This window comes from Paroedura picta, chromosome 4 (assembly GCF_049243985.1).
Source record: "Paroedura picta isolate Pp20150507F chromosome 4, Ppicta_v3.0, whole genome shotgun sequence".
In the NCBI taxonomy this organism is placed as follows: domain Eukaryota; kingdom Metazoa; phylum Chordata; class Lepidosauria; order Squamata; family Gekkonidae; genus Paroedura; species Paroedura picta.
In genome coordinates, this window is record NC_135372.1 from 113,046,902 (window position 1) to 113,066,558 (window position 19,657).

General features: G+C 40.2%; 2 protein-coding genes across 10 annotated transcripts in view; one reads left to right on the forward strand and one right to left on the reverse strand.

Annotated features, from left to right (window-relative positions):
• Window positions 1–614: 614 nt before the first annotated feature.
• GDF5 (growth differentiation factor 5) lies at window positions 615–14,838 on the reverse strand. Of its 6 annotated transcripts, XM_077335180.1 has the most exons (5): window positions 14,715–14,838; window positions 12,853–13,002; window positions 5,497–5,553; window positions 3,861–4,418; window positions 615–2,750 (listed from the first exon to the last, which is right to left on the reverse strand). In XM_077335180.1, exons 3-5 carry the CDS (start codon window positions 5,516–5,518, stop codon window positions 1,882–1,884), a joined length of 1,449 nt encoding a protein of 482 aa, XP_077191295.1. In that variant the 5' UTR covers window positions 5,519–5,553; window positions 12,853–13,002; window positions 14,715–14,838; the 3' UTR covers window positions 615–1,881. The 6 variants fall into 6 exon arrangements, with proteins under 6 accessions (XP_077191295.1, XP_077191296.1, XP_077191294.1 ...); XM_077335181.1 differs by lacking the exon at window positions 12,853–13,002 and having other exon boundaries at window positions 14,715–14,823; XM_077335179.1 differs by lacking the exon at window positions 14,715–14,838 and having other exon boundaries at window positions 12,853–14,240.
• CEP250 (centrosomal protein 250) overlaps window positions 14,323–19,657 on the forward strand; it is a 48,103-nt gene continuing 42,768 nt past the window's right edge. For 2 of the 4 annotated variants that reach the window (XM_077335174.1, XM_077335177.1), the window contains exons 1-3: window positions 14,801–14,953; window positions 16,177–16,359; window positions 19,209–19,265. In XM_077335174.1, the coding sequence (XP_077191289.1) occupies window positions 16,177–16,359; window positions 19,209–19,265 (240 nt within the window). In that variant the 5' untranslated portion in view covers window positions 14,801–14,953. Of the gene's footprint in view, window positions 14,462–14,800; window positions 14,954–14,994; window positions 15,103–16,176; window positions 16,360–19,208; window positions 19,266–19,657 lie in introns of those variants that run through there. The other 2 variants (XM_077335175.1, XM_077335176.1) reach the window with 2 other exon arrangements.

Sequence of the window (19,657 nt, forward strand, 5' to 3'; positions counted from 1 at the left end):
ATACGTATTTACATATTACAAACTGATCCCAAACCCAGTTTTCCACATTAACAGCCTTTAAGGTTTTCAGTGTTGGTGTTTTTGGTGTTTTTGTTTTGTTTAATCATATCATATTATAGCCTTTTGATTCTGCTACCCTGGAGAATAAAACACCTGGTTGCTTGCTTGGCTAAGTGACAATATAGAAAAATACAATAAAGGATATTAAAGTATTACTGTGTAGACCAGGGGTAGTCTAACTGCGGCCCTCCAGATGTCCATGGACTACAATTCCCAGGAACCCCGCTGGCAGGGGCTCCTGGGAATTGTAGTCCATGGACATCTGGAGGGCCGCAGTTTGACTACCCCTGGTGTAGACTAAATGAAGCCACAATCCAACACATATTTAAACATACTTCAGTGAACTGAAATCAGAGGATTTAAGCACATGCAACTCTGTGGTGGATGACTTACATTTACAGTGCAAAAATTATTGTTCGGTATCCCAAAAAATCTTAGGAAGTAAAAACACCATTTCTGTTTCCATTGAAGTTTGGTATTTCAACAGACCCTTCCAGAGACAGCTGATGGAAATTGAAAATATACATGACATAATGCTAAAAAAGCCCCAATCTGCCTGATTCATAAACTTCCTTGTTTTTATTAACTGAACAAAAACACTAAAAAGACTTTTAATAAAATTATATTTATGGTAACTAGGGCATCTAGATACACAATACTGTCAATAATTTAATACACCTTAAGCTATTCTTTGACTACAAACATTAGAAGGCAGTTTGGATTTTAAACAGAATAATAAAGTAGTCTGAACATAACATTTCAAAGCTGAATATTTAAGAAAGATATGAAGCTGAAATAAAATATACATTAAAAGAAATAGATTTTTCTGCATTTTTTCTAAATTCATGTATAATGTGTACAGTTTAAAATTAAATCAACATTCTATTAAATGACTCTGTTACAAATATACAGTTATAAGAAATCATCTGAAAGGTTGCACAAAACATTTTGTACTAAACTGACCACACCATCTATTACATGTTATCTAGGTATCAGGATTCTTCAGACAATGAACACAGGGGGAATGGGCTATAAAGATGGATTAATAGCTTCAGGTCTTTAAAAGGTGTCAGAAAATGAAAGCTGCTCCTATACAAGCAACAGACATTGAATTTGCACTGTTGATAGAGAGTAAAAAGTCTTTATGATATCGCTATCTAAATGTTATTTAAATAAGGGTTTCCATATTAAAAATTCCGTGTGAGCCTGGGAGTAATAAATTAATGCTAGGAAGCATTCATACTGAAGGTATAAAAGCAATAACATCTCAGCAAGTTTTGCCTGTTTCTAGTCCTCTAAACCTACCCTATCCATTCGAACATATCCAGCCTGATCCTATGAAATGTTTCAGTAACCTACGTAGAGTACAGTGCAACAACTGCTGCACCTGTTATCATGACCTATGGCTTGGCAACAGTTCCAAGACATTACACTGGTGTTCCAGAGTACAACACAGCTGCTATCCTGGCAGCAGCAAACTTTACAGATGTGACGTACCAGGACTACATACAGCTTTTAAGTAGCACAGAATAGGCTAGACAAGGCATGTGGTTGAGGCACTACTGAGAGGTGATAATTATTTGACTACATAGTATCAAAAAGGAGCTTTTGCCACTATAGAGTCCATTATGTCTGCACAATCTTGCAGGATCCATAGCAATGGTTTAGCAGAGACTGCTATGATTAGGCATTGCAGCAAAACAGAGTTGTGTTACTTGCCAACATTATGAGCCATTAACGCCGGCACTCAGTGTGATGTCATAGTGCTTATGTAGAAATACCAATTGCCTTTTTATCAGTTAGGACTGTGAGATTATGCTGCTACCTACAGCCACATGACTCCACTACCATGTCTTCATACTGTTTGTAGACTACATTATTAGCAGAGTCAATAAACAAAATACTAATAGGACTCAGCCTTGTTGGAACACAGCAAGTTGGAGGAGTGGACTCTGGGTCCATAGAGTTCATTAAGGTTTGAATAACAGCATGGTTGGTGGGTTCCAGATGAGACCGAAGAGGAAATTCACAAAGTCCTTCACAATGATAAGCTTCGTATTCCAGTGGCGCTATTATCCAGTCATCCCAACCCATATCCTTAAAATTTACATGGAGTGCTTTTTTACTACACCTGGCCTTTAGGTTCTTATTGGGCCTCTTGCCTTGTCGAGTTGCTAAAGGAGCCCGTCTCTTTCTTCTTTGATTGAATAGGTATTCATATACTGTTTTGTCATCCTGGCCAGACCTGGCCTTTATTTCATTGAAGAATAAGTCTCTTTTCTTTGTTCTACCAAATACTAAGAAGAGAGCCTTTTCATTGACTTGCCTCCCTGTTCTATTGAATCCCACAGTCCTTAAATCAATAGGCCTCCCCCTTTCAAAAGCCTCCAGTTCAAAACACAAGTTAGCAGAGTTTTTAAAATTCCTAAAAAGTTTCCAAATGTCAAACACTTCCCATTTTGCTGTGTCTATGATATTGACTGTCCGAGAGTCCAAGAGGATTGAAGTTTGCCTGCTTGTGGAGCAGCTGAATAATTTCACTTGACAGGTTTTCCCATGAGAATGTGACTTCCAAGTGTCAGAAGGCTTTTTCCTTAAAATGCGCAGTTCAGCCCCTAGTAAGCCATCTTTTTCTAATGCACTGATGTCAAAAATGTATTTCTGCTTTTTAACAGCTGGAGTTCGATCATCTAGAGAGAGAAAGAGAGATTTATGTATTTCAGACAGAAATTTGTGTCAATTTTCCATTTGATAATACACAATTGGGAGTTGTAAAATTACACTATAGCGCAGCAATGAGTTCAAATTTTGTTGAGGTTAAATGGAATAACATTTTGAGCACTTCAGTTTCTTCCTTGTGTCTGCGCTGTCCCCAAAAGTGACTTAGACGCTGTTTAAAGGCTAGTCAATGTGATTCAACATCCTGTCTAATATATTTAGGAACAGAGTACCATACTACTAATTTGATACAGTGAACTTGTGCTAGCCATACATTTGTGGTAATACCATGATAAGAAAAAGATGGAACCATGCATTGGATGTGCTTTCATAGGTAGCTGGTTTTTAAAGAAAAAAATACAATAAAAGTTCATAAATCTCTGAAGGCAAATATTCTAAGATGTGCTATCCACAAAGACAGCTGCCTTATCAAAGCTTCTCTTTACATTTATTTACATCTTGCTAGACCTGGTTCTATTTAACTAAAGTGCCAGAGTCTGACATTTGCCAAGCTCAGTTGCACACCACATCCATTCATTTAAATGGGACTTGTATACTCAGCCACATTGCCACTCAAACCATTCATCATTCACAGGTTGCTCTGATTGCTTTGGGGTCCTTTGAGGTTCTGGACATCCTGTATTGGATCTCTCATCACTGAAATGGGACCTTTCCTGCTTTTTAAAAATAGCAAAATATACTTAAATCAATCTGTTTATAACAATAAAAACTCTCCCCTTATTTAGTTCTTCTAAAATCTAACAAAAACTTAGTCTGTTAACAGAAACTGACTCATCTGGTCTTGCTCTTGCAGAGACATTACTGTCATTGCTTGATACCATACCATGCACCACAGACAATAAAACCATTTCATATCACTTATGTAGTTCAGATAAAATTAGCAAAAGGTGTACATAGTTTTCCTGGTCTTTGTACAAAATACCCACATCTTGAAATGTCAGTTGTATAATTCTGTTGATATTTGAATCAGCTGGATACTTGTACATGTATAAGTATTTACAAGTAATAGCAGGCAAGTACTTTCGGCACATTAATAATATGCAAAAATTACATTTTCTTACCTTGCCCTTTGTCTATGAAACTCGTGATTGTGTTTGCTAGTCCTGTTTCCAGTTTGACACTTCCGTTAACGCCTTTCCGTTCTGCATCAGAAAGAGTCCTGTATAAGGAGAGCATGTACTCATGTGGCGTGATAGCAGGATGTCTGAATGCATCCTTAGAGTCCCTTTGGGCGATGGGTTCTTTAGTCTTTTTGGCTTTGTAGGGACTGGCATCTGCATTCCCTGTGCCAGGTTTCTTCAATGGGCCCTTGCCCAAATTTTGAACCTTTGGGGTCACAGTCCTTACTCCTGATTGTCTGTGTGTAGATTGTCCTACCTTTTTGTCTGTGCTCCCTCCTCTAGGGAGAGTCTTCTTTGAGTCATCAATCTTTGCCAAGGTAGGTCCAGCTTGAGCACTATTGCTTTTTGTCCTTGGCTTTGCATTCCCAGCACTATATCCATGGTTTCCTGTTCTAACGGTACCTGCCCTTGCCACAGGGTTCCTTTCTTTTCCATCTACTTTTGACAATCCTAATTTGGATCCTGGATTACCTTGACTTGCTTCAGCAGGATTCAATGCTAAGAAAAAGAAAGCAGGGTAAAACGAAGTGAAGTGCCAAAGCAGTAAAATAAAAAAGTGCAGGATTTTCATCCTCTGGTCTTCCTTTGAATGCCACCAAAGAAAAAATCAGAAAAGGTTCCTCCAGTTTGGCATAAGAAAACATGAACGAAATTAAAAAACAAAGTCAGCAGAAAGAGTTTTATTTTAAAACACTTTAAATCTACTTGTATACTTGTATCCAGTCCCATAGTGGAAATGCTAATTTTCCAACTCAGCCTTCTCTTGATTTCTGCTAGCAGCTTGTTCTTGAAAAGAGAAAGTTTACCACCCCCCTTTCTTCTGTAAAAGTGACTAAAAACTTGAAGGACTCTTGTTTAAATCGGAGAGGGTTTTTTTTTTCCAAGAAGGAAGAATGGCGTAATGCTGCCTCTGTGTTAAAGGGTTTTAAAAAAAGTTTTGAATCCCTTCCAGTGAAAATATTTCACACACAGAAACCTGCAGGTGCTCAGAAATCTTTTACAAACCTGAACTCAGGAATTGGAAGCGGAATTCCAACAAAAACCTATTTAATTACTCTCTGATGTCATGCTGTCTAAACTAATTTAAGTGTGATATATTTCTTTTAAAAACTCTTCTTTGCCCTTTCCATTAGCATGAGTCATACTCTGCTCCATGTAAAACAGCTCTGTAGGACCAAGACTCTATAGAATATGCAACTTAAAGCAGCAACATATTGCCCATTCTAGCCTTAAATGAACTTTGCATTGAAAGAAGACAAAGTTGTATGAAATCAACAGCCAAAGCCTTCAACAAAATAAGTCTAGAATAAATGGATGACAATGTGCTTTAATTCACATAGATGTTTTATAAAGTTCTGAACATTAACAAATAAATCTGAACTTTCTCTTGGTGATGAACATTAGTAACACAGATTATTGGTTAACAAGGATTAACATTAATTTTGACATATTTTAAAGGCTTTAGCAAACAATGCAAAAATTTGCTTGATACCATATTTGTTCTGTCTAAAACCATTTAAATGCCTCTTTGAGATTTTGGTTTTTAACTCATTTCACTGAAAAGCAATCCTGTTACCATTTCTTGTTGTATCCAGCATTAAGCAGCAGCGTCTCCTACAGGAACTTTAAACTCCTATGAAGTGAAGACAATGAGTTACAACCAAAAGAATGACATTAATCTGTTAGTCATGTGTAGATTCTAGACAACGAAAAGTGACAGATAGAGAACAAAGTTCTTAAGCTGATTTCAGAAAAAAGACTAGAGAATTTGAACAGTATCATTTATGGTATGACGACATGTGAATTTTACAGAACCCCTTTAAAAGATGTTCTACTTTAGGAAGGGTATTGCCAATCCTTGTCCTCCTTTGTGCAACTGAGTCCACAACACTTTCTGCAATGTTTGAAAAAGAGGAATTGTGGCACAGTGGCAAAGCATCTGCTTTGTAGGCAGAAGATCCCCAGTTCAATTCCAGGCACTGGAAAAACACTATGAAGATTAATAAATGGATGCAACATGTGAAACCCCCGCACTTGATCTTATGCCCTAGATAAAGGCAGGATGTCCTAGAGCAAAACAGTTTTGGATCAGGACACTTCCCATACTTGAACTACAGTATTCAGTCGAGATCCTGGAGTAGTGCCATGTGGTTGTCCTTAATTCTCTCACATATTTGGGATCACAGCCACCTATAAGTATTCAAAGTGTTCCCCCTCAGCCTGTGTCATTTTATACTCCAATATTTTCATACAACCAGGTAGCTTCTGATTTCATATTCCAGAAAGGAACTTTGCCATACAAATGCCCGGAAGGTATGTATCAATAATAATTCTTAAAAGTCTGAAGAATGTGATCAGTCTGCTGCAGCAGCTGTGCCCAGATGCAAAGTAGTTTCAGATTTCAAGCAACATCCTTGGACAAACTAAAATCTTCAGGAAGTTTTCAAGCGCTCAAAATTGTTTTAAATTGTACTGCAAGTGTTTTGCACATATGGAATCCTATAACTGTCGCCTTACCCCATCCATGATTGGTTCTAACTACTGATCTTTTCACTATTCTAGCATTGCTCATTTTACCTGCCTAGCTCCCAAAGCCAAGTCAGTCATAAACTATTCTAAATTAAATTTCAGATTCTTCATATGTCCTTGCACTATCATTTGAAAATGTAATTCAATCCAGTAGTTCTGAGCATGAGCCAACAACAGTGTAAATAGTTTTGTCTGATGCATGATCTCCTTGGGCCAAACATAGACCTAGCAATTCAGCAGTGTGCCAAAAGTGTTCCTGTATAGTTGCAATGCTTAATAGTCCCAACTGCCTAGATGCAAATCAGCTTGAAATACTACTTTTAAGGAATGAAATACTACTTTTTAATGAAGATCACAGTATCTTTAACCGCTCCTGTGGAGCGGATTAAATAATCGGCTAAGGGCACCCAAGGTGGGCCCTGTCCGTGATGAGGAAGGGTGCCAATAGACCCCTTCCTCATGACTGACAATTGGAGGGTGCAATCGGCAGGTACAAAGCACCTGCCAATTGGGCCCTCTGATTGTCAGTCCGCCGGCAACGGGCCAATTGGGGACATTGAATTCTCAATAAATAGATGTAGTGTTTTATTTTTGCCATTCACATAAAATGGCTTGAACCAACCTCAAATTAATTATATCCTAAAAATTTGGAAAATAGGAATAGTAGTGGTAGTAACTTTGCTATAATCAAATATCTTTAAAATCAATTTAAAGTTTGTGTGAATTCTTAAAGGTATGTTTTCTAATATAATTGAAAATAGAGAGACTCTTTGGCAACACAATCTTTGTGGGTCAGGCTGCTTGACTTTCAGTTGTTATACATCAGTGTAACATCTCATACACTAAAGTTTATTCTTCCAAAATAACGAGATCACTTTTTCTGTATACTTCAAAATATTGATTTGTTTCTACAAATGATACTATTACTGGCTAGACAACTAAAATAAATAAAATAAGAATGAGTACAGGTGTCTGATTTATGAGAGAGGAATCATTTAACCCCTCTGATTCTTTAACCCTGCCAGCATAAAAATGTTGGTTTTGATCATGACCAGAAGCAGACATATTTAAAGAATATAAACCACACATTAATTTTCTTACTGGTAGTATTCTAATAGCATGAGCAAGTAGCATGATCTCCATTGTACAAACAAAGACCGCAGTCCTCAAACCACTAATGAGCTCTATAGCTTTTTGTGCTGATGCAGCAGTTTAAGGAATGAACCGTTCTACAGAAATTAGAGCACAGGGAAGTCCAACAATTTGACAAAGAATGTATGGGGGGGGGGGAGAGAGAAAATCCTGAGACGCAGCCCAAGTGGTATTCTGCTCTTGAAAACAGTGCATTGTAACTAGGGTTGCTAGCTAGGGATGCCAACCTGTAGATAGGATCTGTGGATCCCCTGCTAGAATTAATCTCCAGACTACCAAGATCAGTTCCTCTGGGGCAAATGGTATTGTATTCCACTGAGATGCCTGTTTTACCCAGGCACAGTCTCCAAATCTACGGGAACTTTTCAACCCGGACCTCTCAACCCAACTCCCCCCATCCCCTGCCAGTGGCCAGGGGGACCTGGCAACCCTAACAACTTTGGATCAGGAAATTTCTGGAGATTTGAGGGAGTGTGAGGTAGGATCACAGCCATGGAGCCTGCCCTGCAAAGCAGCCATTTTCTCCAGGGACACAGATAGCTGTCACTTGGAGATCAATTTTAATATCAGGAGAACTCCAGGCCCTACCTGGAAGTTGGCAAACTTAACTGTAATGCTGCTTTTTAATCCAGTTTTTACACTATTTTTGGTACTCTTGAGATTTATTTAGACACCAAAGTCATGAAAACAATATCAGGCATTTGTCTGCCTGCTTCCCTTTCATTCCTATAGTTGTATCTTGCTTTATATCTCCCGCCAATAAGCTAACAACAACTTGCAAACACAGAGCAACTGTAAAACAGTCCACCAACAAGATTAAACCACTACATACAAGATAAAACAGAGCAGAATCTGCCAAAACAGCTCATCCTCCATCAAATGCCTTGTTGTTTTTTTTTAATCCTTTCCAGAACCTTAGATGCTACTGAGTAATAGCCCCCCTTCTCTCCACAGTAAGACTTGTGGAAATTCTCCATAGGCTATTCTATACACTGGGTTCTCTCAAGAGAATATCTCAAGAGCCAGCAAGGTATAATGGTTAAGAGTGATGAACTCTAATCTTGATAACTAGGTTTGATTCCCCACTCCTCCACATGAATTCTTCTGGGTGACCCTGGGCCAGTCAGTTCTCTCAGAACTCTCTCAGCCCTACCTAGCTCACAAGGTGCCTACTTTCACGAGAGGAAGAGAGGGCGATTGTAAGCCACTTGTGAGGTAGAGAATAGCAGCATATAAAAAGCAACCTTCTTCTAACAATTATCTCTAATCACTCCTCCCCAGGGAAATCTTTGCAAATGCTGGTTTCTCAGTACTCACCGATGCCTGAGGTAGCTATATTTCACAGAGGGAAAAGAGCTGTGATAGTATCATGGGCTTGACTGTTCACTATGAAACACATTTCTGGAGTTTTTCTATGTGCTTTACTTGGGCATAGGTGTCAAATGATTCAAACAATTTCCCAAGAACTACCCACATCAGGGTAGTATTTCTCAAATAGGTTCGTTCTATCTCCCTTTCACTATATGAGGACAGGGTTCTAACCTCATTACAGCTTCCCAGGAGCAAGCCGCCCATCATGGGCAGAAACTTTCCATGTGGAAGGGTGACTGCCTGAGTGTAATGCTGTCCATGAACTGTGTGAAGGAAAAAGCAGAAATCGAAGGACTGCCTAGACCTAGCTGAGTGCCAAATATATGCCACTTCTGGTTACAGAGTCCAAGAATTATTACAAACGTTCAGAATGTCTCACTATATGGAATATCCTGGCATAACCTTAGCTATGGCAGTGTCTGAGCTTCACTAAAGTAAACAGAGAAATGAAGAAGGAATTGTGTGTTTCAGTGTAAAGAAGCTTAGCAAATATATTCAGGCAACACACTTAGACAGTACAGTGCTTCAGAAGGAGCAGTTCTAAAAATGGTTACTATGGCTCGTCATAGCTGCTGTATAGATAGAGACTGAGACAGTGAAACCCCTTAGCTATGGGGCATCACAATGATGCAGGAGGGCTAAACATCTTCTCTGAAGAGCGATGATTGTTGGAATAACGCAAGAACATCATACTCTCATCTTTGTAATACAGCAGAATGTTAGGGACTATCTCATGGCTTTCATACTCCTCATGTACTTTAAGTACCTCCAGAAGTATCCTCAAGGAAAGGAAGCAGCCACCAAAGCAGCCCTTTTCCAGTCTGATGCCACAGTTAAGAAGTAGACTTCAGTGATCAACGAATCAGAAAACTGCTGATAGATTTCCTTAAATATGCTTTCATGGCAGAGGCCCCTCAAGAGTACAGTATGGATATTGTGGGCTTCTGTGAATGTTACAAGAGACCCGAGGAAGAAGGGGGCCTCTCAGGGGCATGGATGCTGTGGGCTTCTTTGGCATTCACAAAAAGGTTACCAATAATTTCTGTCCCTTTAAATAATGGAAACCAGATGTTGGGCTGGCAATGTCTTAAGGACTGACATTTCTAATCACTAGAAAGCAGAGTCCAAGGTCTCCAGCTTCTTGAGCTTATAAATCAATAATATTAGTGTCTTAATGCAAGCAGAAATAGAATCTGAAGAAGCAAGTGACTGAATGCAAAAAAATCCCATGGTATGGAAAACTTAAAGAGACCATCATGAGATTTGCTTGTCTTGATTAGTGCCAGAAAGTTATAGGAACAAACTACAGCCATTCTACAAAATCATGTGATGAAAATGTATATTCAAGAGAACTTCAGCTAGCTGTGAAACACATGAACACACCTCTGTATTTTTGAGCTGTTAGCTTTTTTCCTGATCAGTTCCATGTGCTTTTCCTTTTGAAACAAATGTTCACCTTAGAGAGTCTATTATTTTATTGCTACTTCTAGCTTTAAAAAAATTGCTTCATATTACAAGTTCCAGAAAGTTTCTAAAGTGATGGAGCAAGTTAGAGAGCAAATAGAGTTTACACAGTAAGAAGGATGTATAACAGGAGAAATCTGATGTTTTGAAGGAAACTTACCCTTTCCCCCCAGAAGACGTTTTAAGAGAAAATGATGTATGATTAGCATTTTGAAAGTTAGATATTGAAGCTCTTAGGATGATATAACCATAAAAGGGCTTCTGGAGTTCTGATTAGCTGTAAATGTAAATACTGCTATCAGAAGAAGAAGAGTTGGTTCTTATATGCCACTTTTCTCTACCTGAAGGATTCTCAAAGTGGCTTACAATCGCCTCCCCTTCCTCTCCCCGCAACAGACACCCTGTGAGGGAGGCAAGGTTGAGAGAGCCCTGATATCACTGCCTGGTCAGAACAGTTTCATCAGTGCCGTGGCGAGCCCAAGGTCACCCAGCTGGCTGCATGTGGTGGAGTGCAGAATCGAACCCAGCATGCCAGATTAGAAGTCCGCACTCCTAACCACTACACTACACTCCTAACCACTACTGGCTCTCTCAATTTAGTTGGAAAGGTATATCTGAAATCCATTAGATTTAATATTATTTCCATATAAATGTGTTAAAGAGTAGACTTTTTGAAATCTAACAGTGTCATGTGCAGAAATATACAGTGACAGGTTATAGAATGGACACTGGAGATCAGGTGGAGATAAAATGCAAGGCCTCACTGATCCTCAGAAGCACAGCTCAGCTTTGAGAAATTTTACAGATAATGGTGATAGATTTTGAAGTTAGTTATTTACTTCCATAAGAGTTATATATTTGCTTTAAAACACACATGATTAAACTTGGGAGATTCTTAAGTTCTGAATTCTGCATGTAAAACTAAATTCTGTGTTTGAATTTTGGGATTGTAGAATGAATAATCACAGTTCTGGTGATTCTGCACTTCAGTTGGGGGCAAAATCCTGATAGTTAAAGTCTGATTTCTGGTTCAAATATTAGTTTACGAGTCATAGATTACTATTAGCTGTGTAGCTTACAGATACTTAGTGAGAGCCTCTCTACCAAAAGTGAACACAAGCTTTAACATCAGCGCTGTCTACCCAGACAGTTTCTCAGGCAGAGTTCTTTCAGATCACCTATAGCTTGGTCCTTTTAACTGGAGATGCCAGGGATTGAAGTCAGGACTTAAACAGATGCTCTACAACTGAGCCCCCTTTCCCACTGAAAAAAATCCCCCCTGAATAGAACAACAGAATTCACCTAAATAAGCAACAATGTGTGTAGTTGCTGACATGTCTTCTAAATAACCATTACTACATTATCTTCTAAATACTTATTTTCATATTACATATACACACATGTAATATTTTATTCTCATTTCTCATCCTCAAATGTTTCAGAATTTCAAATCCAACACATACAGATGTTGTGAGGTCCATTTACCTATGTTTTATTTGTATTCTGCTTTTCTTGTGACAAATACAATAAACACTGCAATAAGATTGAATTACAAAAACAGAAAAAGCAAATAAAAACAGTATAAGGTATGCCATGCCATAGACAATGTAAAAGCTGAATTACAGAAATAGAAAACAATACAATAAAAGCAAAAAAATGCATACAATGCTGCAATCAACTAAAATACTATTCCTTTGATAAAGTATGATAAATAAAGTATGATAAATAAAATAAAATAAAATGTGTAAAATAGACAAATGCACGACAAATAAATTTCAGTGTTGCTTCATAGAAACAACTAGTACACACTAGTATACTCAAAGCATCTTTGAAACACAGTAGTAATTAATCTGGCATAAATGACACTTTCTAGCTCCATACCATCACTAACACAGATCTCTTACGCTCATAAATACACTTCGAAAAAGTTTGTTGAATACAGAAAGTTAAGAGTATTAGGAGATACGTAACAGGTATGACCTGGTAGTACTTCTGTTGTGTCCACACTATAAGGTGACCAGATTGTCCCACTTTTGGAGGGACATCTGGGGGTACCTGGCAAATTGTACTTATGTTGACATTTTAAAAAATATTACAATACTACTTTGCATTCTATGTGTTCTATGAAACTTTTTGTTGCTCCATATAGACCAAATTTTTAATCAAGACCCCCCCCCCCCGGTCAATGGTGTCCCACTTTACCAATGTTAAAATCTGGTCACCTTACCACATTAGCACTTCAGAACTAAACTACTACTGTCCCTCACTACTATATCTAGCTTGAGAAGAAACAACTGCTGGTTAGGTATGAAGCCTACACCACTAGGAGCAGATCCAACAGGAATCTAATGGAGACTTGCCATTGTTAATTCACTTGTGTTAATTAATTTGACAACAAAGATTAAATATACATTACCTGGGGGATTCATGAATGGGGATGCAATGCTGAGAATTTAACTCTTTTCTCTTGCCACATACCATGAAGTGTCCCAAATAAATGATATTATGTGGGACGGGAAGGTAATAACCTACTACAATCCAGTATCTCTGCATTCAGAGTAGCCACCTGAGATTAAGTGGTAAAAATTCTAGTTATGGGGCAGTACATCCCTACAAAGTTATTTGTATTGTTTCTTTTTTATGTGAACTGACCCGTGGGAGGGCAGTATAGAAATATAATAAACTAGCAAGAAAAGCCCATTGCAAGCAGGAATACAATGGGCGCTAGGACCCAGTGGACACCAGGAGGTTCAGATCTCTCTCCTCTCTGTCTGCCTCACAGCAGGATGCATAGCAGGTAATTAGGGCTGATTTGTAGAAGGTAAGGAGGGCTGGTGTGCAGTTTGGAGCAGCTCTCTCTGTGTCTCTCCCTCGTCGCAGCAGGGGTGTCTCTGTGTCTCTGTCAGCAGCTTGGGGAACCTCTCTGTGTGTCTCTTTCTGTCTCCCTCGCAGCAGGAGCGATAGGAGGGAATGAGGGCTCTGTGTGTCTCTCTTTGTCTCTGACGTGTCTGAGAGGAACATGGCTAGTGTCCAGGGAGGGAGGGTGGGATCAGGGTGCAGCCAGTGTTGCTGGCTGCATCCTGGTTGGCCCTATTCCAATGTGGAGAGCTGGACACGTTCCACCCCCCAGGCTGTTTCACAAATATATAGAGCAGGGGTAGTCAAACTGCGGCCCTCCAGATGTCCATGGACTACAGTTCCCATGACCCCCTGCCAACATTTGCATTTGCTGGCAGGCTCATGGGAATTGTAGCCCATGGACATCTGGAGGTCCCCAGTTTGACTACCCCTGATATAGAGGAACCATGGATAAGGATAATGCAAGCAAGCAAACTCCAGTTGTGGTTGCGATGCACACTGAAGGGCAGGGGGGAAAATCATATTATTGTAAACCAACCATTTTGCATGAACAATGAATTCAGCAATTTGAACACAAGCACATTCAGTACAGCCAGTCTATTTTTTCATACATGAACATCAACACTGGGCTCAAAAAGTGGGTTCAATGACCCATGTAAATTTCATCTGAGATATCCACAAGCATTAAGTGATCTAAAAAACTAGTAGTACTGTACTTGGCACAATGTCAATCCTAACCAAATGCAGTCAGAATTTCGGGTGTCTGGAGAAGCGTGCTTGCACAAAAAAGCTTACACCCTGAATAAAATTTTGTGGCTCTTAAAAGATGCCACTGGCCTCAAACTTTGTCCTGATGCTTCAGACCAACACGGTCTGAATCTGAATCTAACTTCAGTCAGAAAAAGGGCTTTTTGATTTCAACTGGAACCAGGTGCCTACCCGGACTGTAGTTTTGCAGCTCGGTCCTATGCAGGACTCGCCCGGCTCCAGCGGTTTTAAAGGCGCCTATAGTTACGAGCGCGCCAGCAGAAGAACAAAAAGGGCTGCATGGAAATGGCTAGCGACAAGGCCGGATCGCGGGGCAGGCGCGTCAGAGCTGGCCAGCGGACAAAGCCCTGCTTCAGACGACTTCGGGGCGTGGTGCGGGCGACTGCGGGAGGGCCAAGGTGACGAACACGCGAGCCCCGGGGCCCAAGCGCTGAGCGCGCCATACTGTGCTTGCTCGGGGGGGGGGGTTCGCCCGAGGGGGTTGCTATGAGGGGCCTAGTCTAGCTGCTCAGGAAATCCCGGACGCCGGCAGGAAAGGGGGCGGCGGGGGGGGGGGACCGTGGCCGGCAACGGCAACATTGGCGCCCGGGAGCTTGAGCAACGGACTGGGCCTCTCCGCTTTTTCAAGCGGTCGGGGCCGGTTGTGCTTACAGAGCTTGCCTGCGCGGCCCGTTCTTGGTCTCAGGCCCGGGAGGGCGAGGGCCTGGCGTTGCAGTGCCGAGGAGCGCAAAAGGCAAGCCGCTCATCTGCTCCGGCTAGGCGGGCGGGTTTCCGCTCGGGGAGTTTGGGGAGTGTAATCTGAGTCTCTGGCGGCCAGCGCGACCTTTTTCCTCCCCCCCAAGAGAGCCTGGGGGCGGGGCGGGGAAGGAAGTTTCACCGGCCCTGCTGAGGTGAGCATCTCTGGCGCACGTTCAGGCACACGGCGTAGTGGGCGGGGAGGTTTGGGGTTGGTAAGTCAGAGGGAGACGAAAGGTAACAGCAGCCTGCCTTTGGCAAAGTGAGGTGTTGCTGTGGCTTCTGAGTTCCTGGATCGGTGCTTGTAAGTTTCCAGAATGGTGTTTAAAAACTCTGCTGAAAAGGATGCAATGCCGCATTCAGGTTATTTTCTCCTTTGGAAATAAGCCCAAGTAAACAGGCACAACATTGGTCTGGGAAAGTGTTACAGGAGGTGGTGGTATCAATATATTGTGTTAGTTTGTTTGAAGTGCTATATTAGGTGAAAACTGAGAGGCAAGGCTTTCTGTGCCCCTTAACTGGAAGGATTCCTTTAGTGTTATTCTTTGAAGAGTTGAGAGATGGCTGAAAGACAGCAAATCTGCCCATGAGTGACTTCACATAAATCATTTATGGAATTCTTATATGATCATTCTATGTTGGAATTTGGATTAATCCTATATGCACATGGGGCGGTCCTATATGAATGTAATTTGTTGAGATATAGAAATAACTACTTCATAAAAAGTTCATAGGGTGACCTGCTGATGGGAAAAGTGAGAATGGTGGGGCTGTGTGCCCACATGAAATTTGTAAAGGCAGACTTGACCATATCTCTTGAGAAGAAAACACTTGAGGAAATCACCTGTGGATCTCAATGCCTGTGGGAAAACATTTCTGGTTGAATACGTTGGCTTTTTAGCTGACTACTTTTCTTTTTAACCAGGTACCAACTCTAGGCTCATCTCTCTTCTTATTAAAAAGCTCCCAGCTGGATAGGCTGTATAGTGCATCCCTATATAGTTTCTCCAGACTGAGCCCAATGAAATTAATGCATTTAGACTGGAATAACTCTATATAGAACTGCACTGTACATTTTGCCCAATATTGTCAATGAGTAGGAATGTTTGGATTTACCATTTTTCCTTTTTACAGAAGTTTTCTATTATGGAGATACCTCTCCAGGACCCTTCCTTACTGCTTTCATAAAATTAAGTACCGTAGATTAATTTCTGTTCTGTATATCACATTTTAGTGTAGGATCATAATTATGCTCTTGTATTTACATAAACATGATGCATCTTTTCACTACCACCATTACTGATGTTGAGGAAACAGGAATGATCCACCTTGTCTGGTAGATTAATGAAACAAGCCTTTTGTTTGGTTTAACTCTAAGATGGAAGGAGATCAAGGGACCAACAGGATGAAAATGCAGACAGTCCAACTATTGCCAGATGAACAACTAGTGGCACTGCATCAACAGATGATAGAAAAAGAGGTATCCTGTCAACAAAAGTTACAGACTTCACAGGAAGCACAGCACAGGCAAGCAGTCCTTATTCAGAAGTTGCAGGCGAAGGTAAATCTTGTTGTGATTCGGATGGTATCTAAACAGGTTAATAAAACTGGATTACAAAATTAGAAAGTACACCCCCCCCCAGTATGTTATTTATTTGATAAAATATTTGTATTCTACACGTTGTCTTGGCTCACAATGTCTTACGGGCAATAATTAAAATATTACAAATAAAATATTACAGATACCTCCCCCCGGCTGTATTTTTAATACAAGATTAATACATAATGCTGTTATTTATTAAAATATAATATCCATAATCAGAACCTTATTCACTTTATGAGAATGATCTCCTTAACAGTTCCATTTTATATATTCTGGAGTGCTAGGAATATGAGAACCTTTGGGATCTGTTTTCCCTTGGAAGGCAAATAACTGCTTAGGGAGATGGGAACTGTGGGAAAAGGTTAAACTTCCCTCCCAGTGCCATATCTCAGGTTGTCTGGGAAAATCTGCGGACAGTTCTTCTGCTATCGTTATTATTCTTATTAATTATCTGCTGCTGTTGGCAAGCTGTCTCACAGCGGGTCACATAATAATAAAACCTCACATAAAATGCATACCATTATTGATCCCCACAATATATATATATATTCAAAGTCATTGAAGAATATATATATAATGAGCCTCTTGTGGCGCAGCCATCTGAAAGCTTTGCCCATGAGGCTGGGAGTTCAATCCCAGCAGCCGGCTCAAGGTTGACTCAGCCTTCCATCCTTCCGAGGTCGGTAAAATGAGTACCCAGCTTGCTGCTGGGGGGTAAACGGTAATGACTGGGGAAGGCACTGGCAAACCACCCCGTATTGAGTCTGCCATGAAAACGCTAGAGGGCGTCACCCCAAGGGTCAGACATGACTCGGTGCTTGCACAGGAGATACCTGTCCTCCTTCCACAGATCAACTAGTTCCCTCTCTGTGCGTTATGGGGGTAATCTTTGGGTGCCAGTGGTCCACTACCAGGCGATGGTCTAGCCCAGTGATGATCTAACCTGGAGGGGCCCATCTGATATCCCTTGTCCTGGCTTCAACCAAAGACCTGGTGGAAGAGCTCCATCTTGCAGGCCCTGCAGAACGCAGGGAGCTCCCATAGGGCCCTCCGCTCTTAACTGATGTAGCCCTAAATATGCAGAATTAAAGATGGGTGTGTGACACTGGCCTGGGCATATTCCTGTAAAGTAACTCAATTCTAACAATCCTCAATATTGTTCTTTCTTTCTGTAAGACATTATTTTCCCCATTCCCACTTACATATTAACTTGTGATTCTCAGTAGTGTCACATGACTATGGAAGATTCCAGAGATGTACTGGGAACTGCTATACTCATAGAATCAGAGAATTAGAAGGGACCTACAGGGTCATCTAGTGACTAGTCCAATCCCCTGCACAATGCAGGAACTTACGACTACCTGCTTACCCACAGTGACCCCAATTTCATGCCCAAGTGATTCCTCCTAACCAAAAACCTGGTTTGAAGGAAATTTACCTACCATCCCACAGTGGTGATCAGCAATTCCTTTGGGTATACAAGGAAGGGCCACAAGCGACACACACTGGCACATCTCTTCCTGCCCACCCATTAGGGGCCCATTAGGGAGAAAAGTGGCTAATATATATACTAGCTAACTACCTTTCAACAGTGTTATGTTCTTATCATGTATCGTGATACAATATGTTGAGGGAGGTGAGTGTGTACAGCCTCTTCATTTATGTATTCAATAATATTTTGTATTTTTTAGAATCAATAGGCACTTTCTTAGACCACATTTCTTGAGACTTTCTTGCTTAGTTGTTGATTCCTTGTAAGCCGTTGACAGCATAACCAGTGTTTAACTATAATTTAATATATGTATGAATTACTGGTGCTGGGTTTTTATGAACTGATTTTATATTCTTAAGAGAGATTTATTCCACGTAGAAAGTCTTTTATTAAAATTATGCCTGCCATTTATTTATCTGTCATTCTTCTTCAATGACTTTGAATAAAAATAAAGTTCAGGAAGCCAATTAAATAGCAGATAAGTGCTTGTGTTTGTGTTATTGTCTTCCTTGTTTTACGATCAGTGTTAAGCTTTTCATCACTACCATGTAGCAGGCCAATGGATTTTTCATGGAACACTATGCAAGAGTGCATGTATGAGAACGTATTCAGAGTTGATATAAGCTCCACCTAATCTTGAAACCATTATGTGCTATACAATTATGTTTTTATGGTGTTTGCATAAATATTATATGTAATTCGTTGAAAAGGCACAAAACTTCCCCTATCTATGTATGGATTGGTATCGCTAAAAATCCAAGCCCTTTCTTTCATTTGCACATTAATGCACATGGCTAAAGCAATGTGTTGTTTCCTGCAGTGAGCTGTCCTTCCTGCTGTTGAGTGTTAGCATTTTTTTTACTGTTTCAAAGACACATAGGTTTGTTTAATGAGTTACAAACTAATGCATGGATAACTTGACAGTTTGGTATTAGAAACATTGCACAGTTTTGCATTTTTGAGAAACTGTTCCTGCACTTTAATGTGGCATGCTGCTCAAAAAACAATTACTTTTGTTTCCCTCTTATTTACCTATTGATTGATGATTGAAGCCTGTGAACACCTGTATTCGTGTTCAGCCTGGCCTGACAGGGTAGCCAATCCTTTGTGCAATTCAAAAGGTTTTTCCTGAGCAGAAATGGCAAACCTTTAACTATCTCATAGGGTGCAATTGTATGCATTCACAGAAACTCATGCTCACTATTTGCATATTAATGATTTTTATTTCGTTTTATTGAAATATAAATTACAGAAAATATATTAAAACATGAGGAAAAATCCAACACTCTTATAAATAATTTTGTTTTTTTTACAGGTGATACAATATCGGAATTGGTGTCAAGAGCTTGAACAGCAACTAAAAGCAAGCAGAGTAAGTTATAAGGGGAAAGGCTGTTACCTTTTTAAGTTGTGAAACTGGTGACAAAGTGCTGGTATGGAGAGTGGGTTGGAAACTTGAAAGAAAATGTTTCTGTCCAGGGAAACCGATGACACATTCCTTAAAGATAATTCTTCCCATGTATTTATTTACTTCAATTATGCCCCTGTTTTCTACACAGTAGAGACTCAAAGTACCTTACATCTTTCTCTTTTCCATTTTATCCTCTCCCAAACCCTGTTTAGATAGCTTAGGCTTAGAGAGACCATGGCTAGCCCATAGTTACTCAGCAAGCTTCCATGTCAGAACAGATATTTGTTAGGAACCTGAGATTAAAATAAAGCACATTTATTATCCAAGAACTACCATTCTGTCCTGGGCCAAGA

Excerpts from the sequence above, each read along its gene's own strand:
- GDF5 (XM_077335178.1), bottom strand. The coding sequence starts at position 4,491 with ATGAAAATCCTGCACTTTTTTATTTTACTGCTTTGGCACTTCACTTCG. Across the intron at positions 2,751-3,860 it reads TTTCATAGACAAAGGGCAAG|ATGATCGAACTCCAGCTGTT; the intron begins GTAAGAAAATGT and ends TTCTCTCTCTAG.